Source organism: Poecilia reticulata, linkage group LG13 (genome assembly GCF_000633615.1).
Source record: "Poecilia reticulata strain Guanapo linkage group LG13, Guppy_female_1.0+MT, whole genome shotgun sequence".
Lineage (NCBI taxonomy): Eukaryota > Metazoa > Chordata > Actinopteri > Cyprinodontiformes > Poeciliidae > Poecilia > Poecilia reticulata.
The window spans coordinates 4,278,148-4,297,048 of record NC_024343.1 but is presented as its reverse complement, the minus strand read 5'-3'; the positions used below and the strand labels follow the sequence as shown (position 1 = coordinate 4,297,048).

The 18,901-nt window shown below is 38.5% G+C and overlaps 2 protein-coding genes across 3 annotated transcripts; one reads left to right on the top strand and one right to left on the bottom strand.

Annotated features, from left to right (window-relative positions):
- The first annotated feature begins 389 nt into the window (after nt 1-389).
- Nucleotides 390-3,289, top strand: thyn1 (thymocyte nuclear protein 1). Of its 2 annotated transcripts, none has more exons than XM_008425008.1 (8): nt 390-477; nt 1,033-1,149; nt 1,299-1,468; nt 1,558-1,626; nt 1,709-1,801; nt 2,767-2,862; nt 2,949-3,099; nt 3,175-3,289. In XM_008425008.1, exons 2-8 carry the CDS (start codon nt 1,101-1,103, stop codon nt 3,219-3,221), a joined length of 675 nt encoding a protein of 224 aa, XP_008423230.1. In that variant the 5' UTR covers nt 390-477; nt 1,033-1,100; the 3' UTR covers nt 3,222-3,289. The 2 variants fall into 2 exon arrangements, with proteins under 2 accessions (XP_008423230.1, XP_008423231.1); XM_008425009.1 differs by having other exon boundaries at nt 404-477; nt 1,030-1,149.
- Nucleotides 3,290-6,495: 3,206 nt separating this feature from the next.
- Nucleotides 6,496-18,227, bottom strand: LOC103474205 (vacuolar protein sorting-associated protein 26B-like). The gene is made up of 6 exons (XM_008425007.2): nt 17,472-18,227; nt 14,498-14,654; nt 14,172-14,336; nt 12,374-12,549; nt 12,151-12,293; nt 6,496-7,648 (listed from the first exon to the last, which is right to left on the bottom strand). Exons 1-6 carry the CDS (start codon nt 17,692-17,694, stop codon nt 7,511-7,513), a joined length of 1,002 nt encoding a protein of 333 aa, XP_008423229.1. The 5' UTR covers nt 17,695-18,227; the 3' UTR covers nt 6,496-7,510.
- Nucleotides 18,228-18,901: the final 674 nt, after the last annotated feature.

Sequence of the window (18,901 nt, the reverse complement as noted above, 5' to 3'; positions counted from 1 at the left end):
CCTCGGAAAGTTGGGCTCCAAATCAACTTTCCGAGTGGGTTAGTTATTCTAATTTTATTTAGTTGTCAGTAGTGCTTTGCTGGCTGACGATAGTGTGCCCAATTTCATCAGTAGTAATCAGAATCAGATATACTGGCCAAGTTTTTCAAGTGACAAAAAGGAAAACAAAAAATATACAACCGAATCTTATTTATAGAAAATCACCAGATTTTGTACAAACACTGCACAAAACACAGACAGCATTCAAAACAAATATGTGTCAATGAGTCACACAAAGTGCATTAATTAGCTCAGTAGAATAGGTTATACAAGCTGCTGTATGAGGCAAGATGTAAGAAAGCAGAAGTTTAAAACCCCGTTTTTCGCTTAACACTGAATGCACCATTAGCCAAATAGCTAGTGTCAGAAAATACCTTTTGTTGACGTCACGCGCTGTGGGCTTTTCGCGGGATTTGAAGGCCTGTCTGACTCAGGAAGGTAAATTATTTATCCATACATTACACTGGGTTGTTTTCTTTTTGTTTTTACTTAACGCATGCCATTAGGGGCACATAGTAATCAATTCACGGCGTGGGTCGAGGTGTTCCACGTGAATTACGTAAACATTTATTTCTTATGATACAAAAACTGGAAAATAAACCTGTTTCTCTTGTCTTTTTTTTTTTATTATTATTACTCCCACAATTAAATTGTTAGCTGTTGTGGTCAGCAGTTGCAGCTTCTCAGCGATTTAAACAAGCCTGGAAATTTTACACAGCAAATTTAAGATTAATATTTTAAGGAGGACACACTGTTATAAGAAAAATAGTGTTTATATTGCAGTGCTGTGATAAAGTATTTGTCCCATGATAGATTTCTGCTGCCTTTACTTTCACCACACTTAAATAAACCTTACTGATAATCACCCTTCCCCAGTTTTTGGTTGCTTTTTTTTTTTTGCAATAAAATAAATATCCGTTATTTTCCTTTATATTTACCTAGATGCTTAAAATTTGTTTGATAATCTGAAAAAATATATATATCTTTAAGCAGGGGTTAAAAGCACTGAATATTACACTGGGTCATAAAATCCTCCAGTGGCTCTGGAGGATTTGACAAGGATGCCCCCAAAGAAAAAGCCCAGAGTGAGTAAAGCGTCTGCAAATTCAGGTAAGCATTTCAATTCCCGCAGTGTAAAACTTTTCATTAACCCATTAATCAAATTTGTCAAACACTATGTTTGACAGCAACTAAAGAAAGAGACCTATTAAATACTCTTATTGCTTTCTTATTTCCTAATGAGCAATTGAACGTTGCAGGCAAAATCGTCGATGCCAAGAAAACCTCTACAGCTGGCAGAAAAAGGAAAGCTGCAGCTCCTGATGCAAAAACGGGAAAGGTTTCTGAATCTGCAGGCTCTCCTGTTTTCACCCGCTGGCTCATGAAGTCTGAGCCCGAGAGCCGCTTTGAAGACGGCGTCGACGTGAAGGTACGGAAAACAGCATCACCTTCTTCAGAAACGAGAGGAATTGTGGTCCTTGACTGAGCGTTTGACATCCAGGCTTCATTTGTTTTCAGTTTGGCATCGAGGATCTGAAGGCTCTGCCTGATCAGACCGGCTGCTGGGACGGCGTCCGCAACTACCAGGTGTGTTGAGTTGATTATTCAACTCCACTTTTATTTTGTAAAACAAAACTCTATGAGGAAAAGAGGAAATTTGTGTCTTCAGGCTCGTAACTTCATGAGGCAGATGAAAGTGGGGCAGCAGGCCTTCTTTTACCACAGCAACTGTAAGGAGCCGGGGATCGCAGGGATCATGACAGTGAGTCACTCTCCTCCTGCTGAAGCATTAATAAAAATAAAGTTCAGACCCCTGGAACAGTTCTGGGATTTATTTTTTTTTCTCCTTTCTATAATAACAAAATTTAATGTGTTTTACTAAGACCAACACAAGGTAGTGCATAATTATGAATGGAGTCGAAAGTTATGCATGGTTTTGAGAATCGTTTACAAATATAAACTTGAAAAGCACCTTTAGGGGGGTCAGCGCATCCTTGAACAGCCTTAAATTCATCTATGTAAATTGTCTGAAATTTACTAAAGAAAATGTTAGCTGTCCTTAAATAAATGAATCACAGATCTTAAATTGTGTTGTGGGACTATATAATCTCATATTTAGGATTTTTCTCGTAGGACTTTTCTTTAAGGCAAAACTTTGACATTGTGATTCACTGATTCTATGACTCAAGGTCACCCGTAATGCGCTGCTAATACTTGCTAGGTATTGTGCATAGTTTACTTGCTAGCTCTTTTCCAGCAAGCAAGCAAACAAACAAGCAACTAGCATATGAATACCTAGCTAGCTTGCCAGCTAGCTAGAAAGCCATATGCCATTTTCATTATGTGAGAAGCACAATGCTGTTGCCAAGAGCCACAAAAAGACATCGGAAATTTCAGTTTTGGTCCCCTGCATTTTTTTTTTTTTTTTACATCTCTCATGATATGGATCTTAAATGTCATTCGTAATGGTCTTCAAAGGGTCTTAAAAAGTCTTAAATTTGAGTTGGTGAAACCTTCAAAAGCCCTGCTTATATTCCTAAACAAAGTCCAGTGCTGCTAATTAGTCACCTAATTTGTAAATGCAGTGTTTTAGATTTTTATTTGGAAAACCCATGCATCGTTTTTCCTCCACTTCACAATTGTGGTGCACGATCATGTTGGTATGACGTATGAATCCTTCTGGGGAGGTACTGTAGGTTTGATGCTCAGTTCCGTTTCCTGGATCAGATCGTGAAGGAAGCCTACCTGGACCACACCCAGTTTGACAAGAAAGACGTTCACTACGATGCGAGCAGCAAGCCAGACAACCCTAAGTGGAGCATGGTATGTTAGGAAAGCGATTCATTCGCCGGTTGGTTATTAATAAAGATCCCGCTTCGGAGCTGAGCTTTTGGTTCCCGGTCCCTCAGGTGGATGTTCAGTTTCAGAGAATGATGAAGCGTTTTGTTCCGCTGTGGGAGTTGAAGGAACACCACCTCCAGCACCGGGCCAACGGAGGACCTCTGAAGGACGTGGCTCTGTTCACCAGGGCCCGGCTCTCCGTTCAGCCTCTCACTCCAGGTCTGTAAGAACCAGTCACTGTGTTTTTGTGTCACAGTCCCAACCTGGTTCTAATTGCTTTTTCTTTTTCCGTAGAGGAGTTTGACTTCATTTTGAGTCTGGAGGACAAAGAGCCACTGTGAAGACTGGGTTCGTGACGCTGTGAAACCATTCACTGTTTAGAATAATAAATGTGTTTAATTTGACCAGAGGTTTCTTCTGGGAGCTTGCTTTAGCAGGAATAAACTGTTGCATGTAAGAAGGATGCATTCACAGCATACGGACAACATGACGCCACACGCTCAAGATCTGCTCGATGACTACCTTTGGTTTTAGCTGTCAAGTTGTCAACATGACGCGCTAAATCCTAAATGTACACGTGATATATGAAAAATAAAAAGGACGCAGTACTTTGCTACTAATTGTGAACAATATGACGGATAGATAAGGTCCAAAAGTATCACATTTGCCAGGTCAAGAAAAGTTTTAATAAAAAAATAGGGAGGTCAGTTATGCTAGCTTGACTTTGACAACCTTAGCATGTAGATGTGCTGTGGAATTCAGTGAGTACCGAGTGCATGTATTTTGAATTAAATTACTGAAATATACATTTTTTTAAATAACATTCTACTGACTGACTTAGTGTTGCATCACACTTTACGCACAGAAGTTTATGACAGTTGCATATTAAGGTTCTGATTGGTCAAATATTGTGCCTTGACGCTAACCGCGTAGGAACCTTAAACGTTTGACTTGCTGCTAAACACAAATTAGAATTTTGTTACCAACCGATACAAGAATCACTTTATGTTGTTCATAAGGTGAAAATAAAATTGTGCACAATGCTGATCTAAATTATGCGACTGGTGTTTGCATGACAGGAAGTGATGATGAAAAATGCAGTAACGACTTCACCGAGTTGAACGCGATTACATCAGGGAAGGCGGCTCTTTCTTATTTTTTTTTTTTGGTGAGTTATGCATTTTTAAAGAGAGAAAAAGGAGACACATCTGTGGAATTTATGGTTATTTTATATTAAGAAAATGTGAAACACTTATTCTGCCTTTATCTTAGCAAAGAGATGCATTTCTGTTTTTTCAGGCAGAGACACTAACTAGTGTAATTTGTAGTATAGGTATGTTTTGCGCTGCCTGAGTGCTAACATTTGCTGATAGGAATTCCTCAAAAAGAGTTAGCAACTGTTAGCACTGGTGCCTTACAGGAAGAAGTCTTATCCAGAGACCTTGCTGCAGATTTCTTTTCGTATGAGGGCCATTTTTTTTAAAAGAGGCTAAATGTTAGTTTTTTTATTTTAGAGGCAGCATTTTTCTTTTAAATCTGAGCTTGTGTACATTTTAATAAAATTGTGTTTTTAGCTGGGGATCAGAGAGAGAGCCATAGTGCAACTTTCTGTTGCGTGGCAATATCTGATCTCATTTGAAAGAATGCCTGTCCTTGGGCACATCTGCTCCTCATCAGGCTTGGCACAGTTCTTAACAAGACAATTCAAAGCGGAGCAAAGTCTCTCTGGTGCGATGTTCTGTCGGAGCACGGCTCCTCCTCTACATTATCCAGCAGCCCCTTTTGTCTCCCTGCATTAAGATTTAATAACCTGAATGTCAGCGTGCAGATCAGCAGTAATACCAGCCGACGCTATGATAACGCCAACACGCCATTGTGGTGTTTGCGGTACGTCTGGAAATCCTTCCCCAAATCTGTTTAACAGAAACACAAGGCACCTTCACCCGTCTACATACAGCGGCCGCACGGCCTTGGGCCTGACAAGCGGGCTGCATAAATATTCTATACCCTTGATGTGAGGCGTCATTTTCACTAACCGCTTTGCAAAGACATTTAACCAGTTACACTAGTTGTACTACTCTGCTGCACAAGCTCTAAAAGACAAAGTAGCTGAGTTTTCCAACTAGTGCAACTTTTATCTGCTAGCTTACCAACAGCGTCAGAGACCTGCTAGATGGACGAAGCGGCACACAATGCAACGGTATGACAATTACCGCAAGTCTAGTGAGACAGTTGGCATTCAGTGCCTTAACATTAACTATCCATCCATTCATTGTCTGTAGCTGTTTGTCCTTATTGGGTCTGGGGTTTAACTTCAGCTTTCATTGGGTGAGAAGTGCGAAACATGTTGTATACTCTAACATATTACTAGACTTGGATTAAAGTGGTTGACAAATAGACCCTAAAATCCAGTGATTTGGTGGATGGGCTTGTCAAAGCTTATTTTAGCCGCGTTATTAAAGCGGTTGAACAAAATAAACCCAACTAGTTAACTAGTGAAGATTTAGGAACCTACTTACACATTGTCAATTTATATTAAAAAGTCTATGTTGTCATTTTTAAGAAAAAACGCAAACTTACTATCTGGTACACCTTGCTAGTGCAGGTTGGACTTCCTTTCTCCTTTAAATGTTCTCGGCAAACCCTCAAGATGGGTAAGTGACAATCACAGCACAATTACAATTTTTGACCAGTCTTCCACGAACAACCACACCAAGTTCAAAGTCACTTAAAACCAACGTCTTTCCCATTTCTGATGCTCCCAACTTAAGCAGGTCGATGGGTGTAACTAGTAAGTAGCCAGTGAGGATAATTCATCACAAAGCCTACTAGTCGGGACTATGTTGGCCTGATAAAAACAATGCCCTTGTTCTACGCTTTACTTCATGCAAAAGGTCTGCACTTTAGGCTATTTGCTTGCAGGAGGTGTGAACTTTGTTGGAGTTTTAAATTTTACCCAATTGCTAAAGTTTGGCTGTGATGTAACGCATCTATTTGACCCTATGAAACTTACCAGAAACTACCTGCACTGTAAACAACCATCCCTCACAGCGAAGATTTAAGATTGCTGTTAATATTAATTCAATATTAGAAAGCGTAGCCATCCTCCACCAAATGGCTTCGTTTCACTTCTACCTCTGCCAAACTGAACCATGGCAGACTACAATTCTGAAACGGCACCAAAAAATTGATGTCATTGTTCACTATTCCTCTTTCTCTTCGCTGAATGGCCCGGTGGAAATTCTACTAGGCAAATTGAACTCAGTGGGAGAAAGCCTAGACAAAGTACTGAGTGTAGATGAGAATCAAGCAGAATCGTAGGGTTAGACTTTCGTGCTACATAGACTTTAGCTTAGCATTAGGACTTCAGTTCCTACTAGCTGGACACCAATCTACTAGTTAGCAAAGTGTTGTGTCTAAACTGGTACAGAAGTGGTATTAGAAATGTAAAACTAGTGGAATGTAGTCGGAAATTAAAAGCAATGGCCATCAGTGGTATTTTTTACAACCTGTAATTAATGTTTGTGTTGTCTCAAGCTTTGAATGCTACTTTCATTTTGCATTCAGAATTGTGGCAGATTAATAAATCCACTCAATTATGGACAAACACAAGAGTTTTCCATTTGGCATCAATTTATTGGACGCTTGAGAATGAGGAATAATCGATAAGCATTTTGCAAAAGATAGATAGTTCTACTGTAATTTTTCTCTGGTTAAAAGACTAAAATCATGTTAGAGGCAGGAAGATTTTCATTAGCTTAATACACATAGGCACAACTTTCAAGTCTCTAATGAGGAGGATACAGATGACTCCGTACAGTCGGACCCTAATACAAACACTTCTCCGAAACACCACTGGAATGCTGAGGTAAAAGCACATGGACATGACAAGGTCGATCTGTAGCTCTGTGTCCGGGTTAAATCAACCTATACAAGCTGGAACAGGTTAACAGGTTTGACTGGTCTTATTTACAGATTTAAAAAAAAACAAACAAAAACAGGAAGTGGGATAATACTTCAAAGCTCTCGCCCAAACAGGACCAAGAGGTTCCAGTTTCTGATGCATTTTGTGCAAAAAAAAGAAAGAAAGGAAAACGTGTTCAACAAGATCAAGCAGTGCAAAAGTCGATTCTTTTTTTCTCTCTCTTTGTTAGACCTTATAGGAATTCATTCATTCAACATGGAATGTCAGAGATTCACTTGGAAGAAAATTGGTATTTGACAAAGAAAAAGGGAAATCAATATATCCAAAAAGCATTAGAATGTAATGAAGAAAGCGTAAAAATGTAAAGGAATTTTATGTGATCTTACACAGCAGACACTGCGACAGGTGATTAGTTTGATTCCTGTACAGAAAATAATAAGCATGTGTGAGGAAGGAGCCTGAAGCCACCCTGAACGCCTCATGCAAACTGTTTTTTTTTCTTTTCTTTTTTTTAAAAGTTCACGCACGATATTAGTGTGCATCGTGTTGTGTTTTTTTTCCTTCCCTCCTTCCTCCCTTTTCACTTTTTTTTTTTTTTTACCAGCACAGCCACGAGTAAAACAGCTGCCTCGCCAGATGTTTGCACAGTTGTCAGGTGATCATCCGTCCGGTGCAGATTTGCCGGCGAGCGGAAGGTGGGCGGAGCTACCCGCTCTCCTCCTTGGCGGCCTGCTCCAGGGCGCTCTCTGAAGCGGCTGAGCCCTCGAACCTCTGGGAGGCGATGGCGGCCTGATGGGACATGCTTTTCCTCACCACGTCTCCTTTTCTCCACAGTGTGATTTCCTGTTAGGGTGGAGATAACAAAAGGTGACTTTTTTTTCTTCTTCTTCTTCTTTTTGCATCCCTGCACAAGCAGACTTCAGTAGATTATTCACAGTCTGTACAGACTACGTTTTTCATATAAAGCTGCATGGAGAAAAAAAAAAATCATTATTAAATTCTATTATTTTATCAGCTATAATAAATAATACTGAATGAAACAGAAAATTTGAGTTTTCTCACATTAAACTTTTTTTAATAATGTGTATTATTAAATAAATATAGTATTTATGAAATATAGGTATTTCATAAATATACGATGCTGAATATAAAAGACAAGTTTTTACTTCTACCTACTCCTTTTCAAGCATGTTAAGATTATTGTGGTACAAAAATATGTCCTTTGAATTTCTTGTTCATGTGTGATTTTATACTTCTATTGTGTTCAAAATACAAATAAATAAAAATAGAAGATGAAAAAATAAAATGCATGAAACACAATCCCCCATGAACAGATTTGTTCATACAGTCTGCAGTTACTCTTGAAGGAAGGTATTAACAACAGCAGCTTTCAACAAAAGGCAGCCATACTTATAAGAATCAGGTTTTTTTTCCCCTCCATCAAGTTACAATTTTTCTTAGTCCTCTGCTTTTCTGTCCTCACATTTTCGCCTTCGAAAGCACAGAAGTAATTGTTGAGAAGTCGACACTAATCCGTGCTACTAAGGAGAAACTTTAGCTTCTTGGGTGTTTATATTTCAAAACAGAACCATATAAAGAGCATTCTGCATCCCACACCGGACTCTGAACCGTTTCTCTTTCCCGTTCTGGTATGGCACCGCCATCTTTACTCCTGTATTAACTGGCTCAGCTTAATGATGACTAGTGGCACCCTCTTCTGGATGGAGGGCAAACTACAACACTAAAGAGAAGCTTAAGCGGGATGTTATTAGATAATTGATGGCACTCATTTTAATCTAACACAGCATTAAATCGACAATTAATGATACATTTTTGTCTCATTTTTCCAAACCAGCTTTGAACATTTTATGTAATTTCATTTAGTATTTTTGTTCCAAAATAAACAGCAAGTCTACGTGAGTAAAGAGCATGTTCTGCGACAGAACCCAGGTCTTTTTTTATAACTCCAGACTGAGTTATAGAGAACATCCAGATCCAGATCCATCTTTGTCAAGGTGTGAGCTAATGCTCTGAAATCTGATATTGTTATATGTAGCACTGTAGGTTGCAGGAATAGAAAGTACTTAATTTATCTGGTTACAGTGCAACACAGTGGTAAAACATGAACGGCCACAGTTTTATTTTTGAAAAATTATGGCATTTTACTTTAGTCAAAAGAAGTTCAACATCTGTTTGGTCCAATTCCCATGATCTGAACCAGGGGTCAGTAACCTGTGGCTCTTTGGAACTGCATTTAATTCATTAAATTTCCACAACTGGAATGTACCTGCCATTTTTATGTAGATCTATCTATTAATAATACGCAGAAAACTATGTGCAAATATCAACATCCCATATAAGGAAATATTACAGTCATCTTTAAGAGTTTTCTATTTTTCAAACCTAAAAATAGGAATAAAATCACTTTTTTTAAATCTTCCTGTAGTAGATATTTATGAAAAAAATAATATGTCACACCACATAATATTTGTGGCTCTAAAATGGTTTAACTTCAATGGATTGGGTTCAGAAATGCCTCTTTTGATAGTAAAGGTTGCAGACCCATGTTTTGGACTCAGGGCTGCATAAATGAACTGCAACACTTAACACACCAGGAGATTAGTTTTCATATGGAATCTAAAAAAAACCATCAGAAGCACACAGATTAACAGCCATCGCTGCTCTGTCGGCAGCCAAAATGGCATGTTTCTAGAGCTGGGAAACACAACAACAAACAACAACAAAAAAGGACTGTAATAAAAGCACATTAAAAAACTGAGATTTCATTGGGAATATCCCCGCTTTACTTTCCTGGCCACATTTTCCCCTGACCCACAGAGAGACGGCTAACCTTTATTGTGATGCAGTTTCATGCATTATGCATCAGAACGCTGGCGGCCGTGATTTAAGAGCCGGAGCTTCCTCAGCAAAGACTGCACGGGAATGTCCACTAAAAGCCGCAGACAGAGAGAGAAAGAGAGAGAGAGAAAAAGAGAGCGCGGAGCTGCGACAGCAACATGCAGTAGCCGTGCCGTATCGACGTGTTGTGGTCTAACATCGTTCCTGTACGTTTTACTTTTGAAGTAGTCCAGACTCGCTTCTCAAATCTAAAGTTTCACCTATAAATAATGGCACAGATTTCAAATGGAACAGGAGCACAACTCTGGATGGGTAAACAAATCAACACACCACAGAAGGGATTAGGGATTAACAGACGGACGAATGGACGGATGGACGGATGGATGGATGGATGGATGGATGGATGGATGGATGGATGGATGGATGGATGGATGGATGGATTGGACGGACGGATGGATTGGACGGACGGATGGATTGGTCAAAAGATGAAAGAAGTGCATGGAAGAATTGATGGATTAGTAGAACAAATAAACAATGGTACGAGAAAAAAAAGGAAATAAAATCATTTTCTATCCTCCGGCACAGCAAAAACAAAATCTTACCAAGCATTTTTGGTGTAGTTTGTGGAGCAAATATCTTATTACACTGGAAATAATAATTCCTTAATATAGATGAAAAAGTTCTAGTTCCAGCAGCAGATTATTTCACTAATAAGACATTTATTTTTCCTTCGTCGTGAGTGAAATAATCTCACGGTGAAACTAGTACTTTTTCATACATATTAAGGAATTATTCACTAAAAACAAAATCTGCTTTAACATAATCTGGTCATTTACTAATCTAAAACTCTGAAATTAACGCACTTCTGTGAAGGTCGACATTAAAATGAGGTTTCAGCCTGACTAGATTCTCATGTTAACAAAAAAAGTGTAAAAGACGATAGAAGTGCCTCTTTTTACACAGATTTCTTAAACATTTTGGCTCAAACTAATTTAAAATGAGAAGAAAAACGGAATTCAAAATGTTAGTTTCCAAACCATGATTTCATGCACCAACTGAAAAAACAAAACAAAAAACAAGCTTACTGTATTTTCCGAACTATAAGGCGCACCGGATTATAAGGCGCACCTTCAATGAATGGCCTATTTTAAAACTTTTTTCATATATAAGGCGCACCACATCATAAGGCGCATAGAATAGACGCTACAGTTAGTCCCTTAAAATTAAACGTTCCGTAGTCTAGAAATATGGATGTGTAATAATAACGAAATGGTCCCCAAGTACTTTATATAGTAGGCTGCCCCAGTCGTTGTTTCACTCACGGTGTTGGTGTTGCGATATTGTGCCCAACTGCTTTCTGGGTAACACAGACCAACCGACACGCTGCCGCCACAGTCTCTGTCTCTCTTCCCCCGCCCCCCGGTTTTAAATGTATAGGGGCTGGTCCCTTGGTAACCCTAGTCGAAGCATCCCCCGAAGCACCCCGCATGAATTTCTAAAGCCACTTTATTGACATGGAGAATGTCAACAAAACAGTCCAACTCCGGTCGGCGAGGAGAGCCTTCCGCAACTAGGCCGGGGCGTGGCCGGACGATGGTCCGTTCACGCACAGCATGTTCGTGAAGAACGTGGTGCTAAATGACCTGCAGACGACCTGATTTTAGACGGTCGGTAGGTAGATAGGTCAGTCAAACTTTATTAACAAACCAGCCTTCTGACAACTATCCCAGCATGCACTGCGCGCTTCTTCTTCTACGGGTGAAAATGAAGTTGGCGGCTGCTTACTGTAGTTGCTAGACCTGTTGTGGCTCAATATTGGTCCATATATAAGGCACACCGGATTATAAGGCGCACTGTCGGCTTTTGAGGAAATTGAAGGTTTTTAGGTGCGACTTATAGTGCGGAAAATACGGTACTTATGAGTTAGTTTGAATGTACATAGATATTTGCACTAGAAATTAGACCAAAAAACGCTTGGTATCTTTGCCGTGAATTTAGCATGTTTATCCCAAACGGCGACCTCGCCCTCCTGATCCCTGCAGCAGGTCCGCCTTTTAAAACAACTAATCAGCCTCCAATGTAGCACTTAAACTGTTCCATCAGGCTCTGTTGTTGTTGCGCCTGCAGACCGTAACAGGGGCGTGCGAGCGCTACAGCGAACCGGCAGTTCGTATCGATCCGTTTGAATGAAAGACTCGCTTTAGTTGACGCGAGTTGAAAAGTTAATGGACTGTGTGGAGATCAATTTTAGAATTCAATCTGTGTCCGAGTGGCAGAACAAGCTGGATTGTTAAGGTCAGTGTTTCTTTATTTTAAGCTCCATGGGAAATAAATGCATAGTACGCATCACCAAAAGAGAACTACTGTGAGCTCAGTGTGTTGGTGATCTGGTACTTCCTTTTTTTTTTTTTTTGCCTTTATATAACTTGAGTTTAATTTTATTTAAAAAATTTAAACCGAGGCCCTTCACTTTTGTTTTTCCATACCTGTTGTTTAAAGTAGCGTCTCTCCTCTTCATCGATCAATACCAGATTCAGGTAGTAGCGCACGGAGAACTTCTTGTTGATGTCTCGCATGGTCGGAGTCAGATCATAACCGGCCAGAAATAATCGGATAGGAATAGATTCACCTGAAAGATGAACCACATTTAAACACTTTTTTTTTTTTTTTGCTCGTTACGAGCTGTAATGCTAAATGAAAGACGCTCACCTCTAACCGGCGCTCCGTCCATGATCTCGTACTTTGCGATCGTGTCGTTTTCGTGGTAGACGCTTGGGCCGGTGCCGGTCGTCTCGCGTTTGATGATGTCGATCTCCATGTGTTTTATTTTAATCCTCACCAGGAGGAAATAGATTTTGCCCACAATCACATCCTTCAGATGGTATCTGTCACAAAACAAAAGATAGAAACCGAAAAAGAAAATATTTACTTCAATAATAAAATAAACTTATTTTAGTTTTATTTTTGGTCAAAGAGCTTTTAAGCTGATACATGAACAACCCTGTTTTTTTTACCTGTGGATTGTTTTTTTTTTTACCTATGAGGATTAACAAACAGGGAAAAAAAAGTTGTTTTTCAACTGTTTATATGCTTTATGGTAAAAGTTTATTGTTTTACGTCTAGGCTTTGAAATCAGAAGTATGCTCTGCTCTAGCACTACAATCTGTACGGTCACTCAACGGTTTAGCACCACAATACATTAAAGATCTGTTATTGCTGTACCAACCGTCTAGATGCCTCAGATCTTCTGGTTCTGGTCTGCTCTGCATCCCCAGAACCAGAACCAAATGAGGAGAAGCAGCATTCAGCTTCTATGCACCACAAATTTGGAACAAACTTCCAGAAAACTGTAAAACAGCTGAAACACTGGGTGCCTTTAAATCTCAACTTAAAACCCACCTGTTTAGAGTTGCTTATGGCTAAATTAGGGTTAGAGTGTGGGTTTTGATGTCTTTGATGTTTTTATCTTTACTTTTTATCTATTAATTTATTTGTATTTATTTCTAATGATGTAAAAGTGGCCAGTGACTGAGGGTCACTGTGCGCACAGAAAAACCCTGTAAATTCTAGACTAACAGGTAAAAAAATAGTGCACAAAAAATCCGTGTAGGACGGCGAAGTCCTAGCGCAAAAATTTGCGTGACAGGTGGACGGAGCCCGGTGCTGCAAGGTTGGAGACCTTGTCCTGTTAGGTGACAGGGCCTGGATAAAACTCGTGCTAAACGGACGGCAGAGTCCGGCGACAACAGGCGCTTAAATTCCATAACAAAAGTATGTTTTTATCTTTTTTTGATCTTTGTTTTTTTCTTAAATCTCTTTCTTACTGTTTATTCAATGTCACATGCTGTTTTTATTTATTTATTTTTTAATATGTAAAGCACCTTGAAATGCCTTGCTGCTGAAAAGTGCTATACAAATAAAATTTGAATTGATTGATACAAGCAGATAAAATATTTCCAACCATTTTTGTTGTTATTGTTGTTGGTTTTGACAGTTTTTTCCTTGGTTTAACTTCCTATCAGCAACTCGCTTAAAAGCATTATATTTCATATTCAACCATCGCTTCAAAAGTCTCCAGGAAAAAGACTTTTGAAGCGAGCACATCCTGCTCTTCTGAGGATCTTTACGCTGGGTGGGGTTAGCAAGAGCTAATGCTAGCTTGCATCCTCTCTGTTTTGATATGCCTTGTTGATTTGTTAGCTCATATTTTCTTATTCACATGAAGATTTTCAACAACATTCAGCTGTAAAAAAAAAGTAATGCTGTTCACGTTTGAGAGCCAACTTATTTTTTCCCATAATCAAGCAATGCTACAAAATTATTTTATTATTTTTTTTTTTTAAATATGCCTGTAATCAGTAAGCAATAACATTTAAATATTCAATGGGTGAAGATTTCTTTTTAGAACAAACATCAGCTTTTCTTTTGCTTGTCGCATAAAATCATCCATAACTGTCCATGGCTAATTATAGGCCTTGCAGTAGTTTATAATCTCAACATGTCTTACTTAGATTTGTTGTACTCAAACTCAATATGGAGGCAGTCTTCGATTCCAACTTCCATCTTGATGGAGGAGTTGAGTTCAGGGTAGGTGCTCAGTGTGTGGACCACAATGTCCATCTCTTTACTTATATCATTTAATCTTCTTATCACCGTGGCGCGAAGGAAGTACCTGAAAACGTTAACAGATTTTTACATGCAGTCTGTAAATGTGGCATAAAGACAACGTCGTCGGTTAAACGTTGAACTCGGTGCTGTATGCCAAGCAGGTTAAAATATAGCCCTTTACATTCTCTGTACCTGTAAAGCAGCAGAGTGAATGATCATACGCACCTTAGCTTGACGTTCTGGCCTGTGTAAGACTCGTAGGGTTTCTCCACGTGTGTGAACTCAAAGTCGAAGGTCTGCGACTGGGTTATTTCACCGGGTCTCGCAAGATCCTTCACCAGGGAAACAAATTCATGATGGTTTCCTCTGTCGTAATACAGCTCTGGGCAAACGTCGGGAGAGAAAGGTGACGTTAAAAATATATATTTTAAAAACAAGGCAATCTACACAAAATTACATTAAAAATATAAACATTTCTATGAAAGCCCGTACGTTACCCTGCACTTGAATGCTTTTTTTTTAAACTACTTGTTATTTAATGATAATGTGGAACATGATTACATACAAGTTTGAATTGATCATTAATTCATTTTGTCTAAAGAAACTTTGACAACTCTAGCTTTAATTTTTATTTTAAAAAATGTAAACATTTTGGAATACAGTAAACAAAACTTGTATTTAAATACAAGTAAGTCATATTTACTCAGCTGAAAACGAAACTACTTGGGACTTTATTTTGTACAGAATATATGAGAAATGGATTTGAAGCTAAAACTAAGATTTCTTTGGAGGGTGAAGAATTTAATAATAATAATAATAATAAAATGCCCAAATCTCAAATACAATTAAACCGAGCTTAAATTACATTACGTCCAAGTATTTTTGGTACATTACTATCAATTTATTGGCACAAAGACAAACATCCCTGTCTCTTTCACTGAAAATATTAAAAGAATACACTTTATTTTACTACTAAATATTCATACAACTACAGCAGTGTTATCCATAGCATGAGGAGGATCACGTCAGCCCAGGTCTTTCTGTTTCCTTGCAGCCATGATCCTCTGATACGTTCAGTTTGGAAGGCATTGAACACTTTGTTGTTGATTTCCGCCTGGAGATTTGGGACAAGCCTCCCAACTGAGATGTAACTCACATCAACTTGTTTGCTCGATGAAGCACCACTCAGGTGTTTTGCACCACAATATGTAGGACAAACCCCAGAAATAATCACTATCCGCCTCCATGCACTACTTTCCAGTTTCACATTTAGGCTGCAACCTTACTTCAGTTCAACTGGGAGCCTTAAGAATAACAGCTTTTTTTTAATGCATTTGTTATATTTTATGTTTATACAGTCCATTTCAAAAGGTAGTCAAACCCCTAAGACAGCGGTGTCTAAAGTTTGGCACAGGGCCCATTTGTGACCCTTGACATAATTTGGTTCCCCCGCCCTTACCTCAAGTCAAAAATGGTTAAAAATGTAGCCAACAAAATAAAAAGCAATTAATGACTCAAAAATGTGGAAATTGTGTGTGTGGTTCTTTTTTAAATAAGGCAACAGCCCAACAGGACTTTTCTGTTTTGGATTGCCAATTATATACAGATTTTATTTTAAAAATTAATTTAGTGTTGAGCAGATAAAAAGTTACAAAAACCTCCAAAACAAAAAAATGTAGCATTTTTTATTTTATGAATTTTGTGGGACACAGTAAGTTTAACTTCTTGTTTTGGCCCCCCAAGACAAAAGATTTGGACACCACTGCACTAACACTTTTCCAGATTGCAACCACAAACTTCTGTAAATTTCATGGAAATCGTAGTGGACAACTGTAAAATTGTTAACACATGAAAATCTGAGTTTGATTTGCACTTTAAGATGGCACTAAATTGAATGCACTAAATGCCTTCGGAAGTTCCTAATTTGTAAATAGTGTTTATGTGTAATTTGGTCTCAGTATAAATCCAGTTGTTCTGTGAAGTCATTATTTGTTTGATGAAGAACATTAGTGAACAAACTGCATCATGATGACCAAAGATTTTGGTTGCAAAACAACATTTTATCTTGTAAAGAACTGTTCAAATATCTAAACATGTACAGAGAGTGGTACAACTGCAAGTACCTGTCAGCACATGAGCGTCCACCTAAAGTGTCAAGCAGGGGAAGGAGAACAATAGTGACTCAGATCTGAACATTCAGAGTCACATAAAGATAGTTACAAAGTCAGCCTTCTATCCCCTCTATCCAGGATTAATGGACTAATATCACCAAAACCAGGAAGATAGAGAACATTACTCCAGTTTTGAAGTCCTTAAACTGGCTCCATCGTTACTACTTTAAGTTTACTAGTAACGATGCAGTAGGCTCGGCATCCGCACTGAGACTGTGCTCTGGTTCTGACGAGACCAAAATTGAACTTTTTGGCCAATATACAAAACACTATGTGTCATGGAAAACTAACACAGCACATCACGCTAAATATAAACTATGCAATGAAGTGGTGATAACGCTGTGTTCTATAGATGCTTTTCTTCCGTGGAGCTGGTCAGAGAGACAATAGATGGAGTTAACTACAAGGTAACTCCAAGTAAAAATATATTTAAAAAACTGGTTAGAGGCTCACAAATAGGTGAGACTAGAGAGGAGGTTGACCTTTCAGGACAGTGATCCTAAATATACAAACAGGGCTGCAATTAAGTGGTTTAGAATAATTACTCTGAATAACTGAATTGTGGTTTAGAGTAATTAAACCACCTAAATCCAGATTATAATCTGTCACCTTGAAACTTTAAAATTGATGCTGTCTAACTAATCTGTCAGAGCTTGAACAATTTTTGAAAGAATTCAACAATATTTCACTGGGTTGATTTAGAAAGCTCACAGATGCAAAACAAAGCTGGTAAATCAAATAAAACCAGAATACATCGAATTGAAGCTTGAGATTGTAATGTAAAGAAATATCTGGACAAAAAAAACTCCCTAAAATTGACACTGGATATGCTTTTCTAGTAAAAGAAAAAACAACAACATTCTATTGCAATAGACAAGCTTTCCTAAACTACAAATCTTTGCATTTCACAAATATTCTTATGAAGTACACCCGGTGCTTTATGGAGAATAATGTTTAAATTCCGGATCAAAGGAATAACATGTTTGTGATCATTTGTTGCATTATATGACTAATACTTCCCCACCCACCTATTTGGCCGACAAATTCGATTTTGATGCCGTGATGCTCCAGCCTCTTCCCGGGGTTCTTCAGCGTCACATTCACCTTTCCACTGACTGTCTCCCCGTCGTAGAAAAGAAAGTATTTGTCTTTCTTCCCATCCTCGGTCTTGTGTTCAACCTTTTTTCTCGTTTCGGCGTCATTGAGGACTACATCGATTTCTGCACTTTGTCCAAAACTAAAGAAACTCATTATAACGACCGGGATGCTCCAACTCTTATCTCATTAAAGTAGCTGTTATCGCAGCGCAGGGACTTGTTAGCAGGCTGAACCAAAAGGACCCCGTTTTTCAACGATGTTTCGAAGCAGAAAACAAACACACATGAAGGCCTGTAGGGTGTACGAGCTCACTTCCCCTTTTGAGCCCGAATAAAGCACTTAGTCGTGAAGAAACGAAGAAATATTGTACAAAAAGAAAAGTCTACTTTGGCTACAGGTCCATACTGACGACAAACTAGCAATATGACGGTAAAAGCAGAACGCACATGAATATGTGTTAGCAAATTAGCCGTTTCCGTTTTTTGTCTTCTACGTCGGACTCACTGCAACCATTTAACTGCCTTCAACAAACAGTCTAAGGTGGACTCGGTTATCGCGGCGTAATTTACTCTTACATGTTTGTGGTCTGACAGATAAGACAGAGGATGTTGTCAAACGAGTAAGATGTAACGTTAGCTCATGCTACTTGCGTTGCGTCGACTACTTCCGGGTAGAGGTTTTCAAAATAAAACCGGAAAGAAGCAAATGCAGTGGTAGACCTTTAAAACTCAAACACCACAAGCTGTATCTCGACTGATATTAGAAAACGCAATATTTTTAGTTTCTAATAAACTGTATCCCGGTTTTTCATTAGTTGAACATCATTAATTATAGAAATGAAATGACTGTTCAGCTACTGCTAATTTATTGGTGACTGAAGTCAATGTCACCATTTTGCAGATATTTTAAAATAGCACTTTTTAATACGCAGTGCTATCTGATGTAAAAAAAAAAAGAAAAAGAAAGAAGCGCTACATCATTTGGCTCGGTTTTATTTGTTTAAGGATGTAGCTTATTTATACGTCAACAATTTTTATTCAAAAGTTGACATTTCCGAGTTTGAAGCTTGATTAAGCAGTTCCTGGAAATCGAATCAATTTTAGGTTTCTCACCAGCCCCTACCTCAATACAGTCAATATGGCTGCCATAATACAGAGAGGTTGTTCTTGACAATGGTATTTATGTCTTAGCAAGAAATATATAGAACAAAGTGAAATAAAATAATACCCAAACTTTATTAGAGCTGAAATAAAAACTACTTATATGCACATCTGAGAATTTTGCTCACAAAACTTATTTTTGTGAGTATATTTCAACAGAATTTTAATGTAAATCTAGCTTGTATTTTTTAATTGTAGTT

Excerpts from the sequence above, each read along its gene's own strand:
- thyn1 (XM_008425008.1), top strand. The coding sequence starts at position 1,101 with ATGCCCCCAAAGAAAAAGCCCAGAGTGAGTAAAGCGTCTGCAAATTCA. Across the intron at positions 1,469-1,557 it reads AAGACGGCGTCGACGTGAAG|TTTGGCATCGAGGATCTGAA; the intron begins GTACGGAAAACA and ends ATTTGTTTTCAG. Across the intron at positions 1,802-2,766 it reads GGATCGCAGGGATCATGACA|ATCGTGAAGGAAGCCTACCT; the intron begins GTGAGTCACTCT and ends TTCCTGGATCAG.
- LOC103474205 (XM_008425007.2), bottom strand. The coding sequence starts at position 17,694 with ATGAGTTTCTTTAGTTTTGGACAAAGTGCAGAAATCGATGTAGTCCTC. Across the intron at positions 14,337-14,497 it reads GGCCAGAACGTCAAGCTAAG|GTACTTCCTTCGCGCCACGG; the intron begins GTGCGTATGATC and ends TAACGTTTTCAG. Across the intron at positions 12,294-12,373 it reads GGACGGAGCGCCGGTTAGAG|GTGAATCTATTCCTATCCGA; the intron begins GTGAGCGTCTTT and ends TTCATCTTTCAG.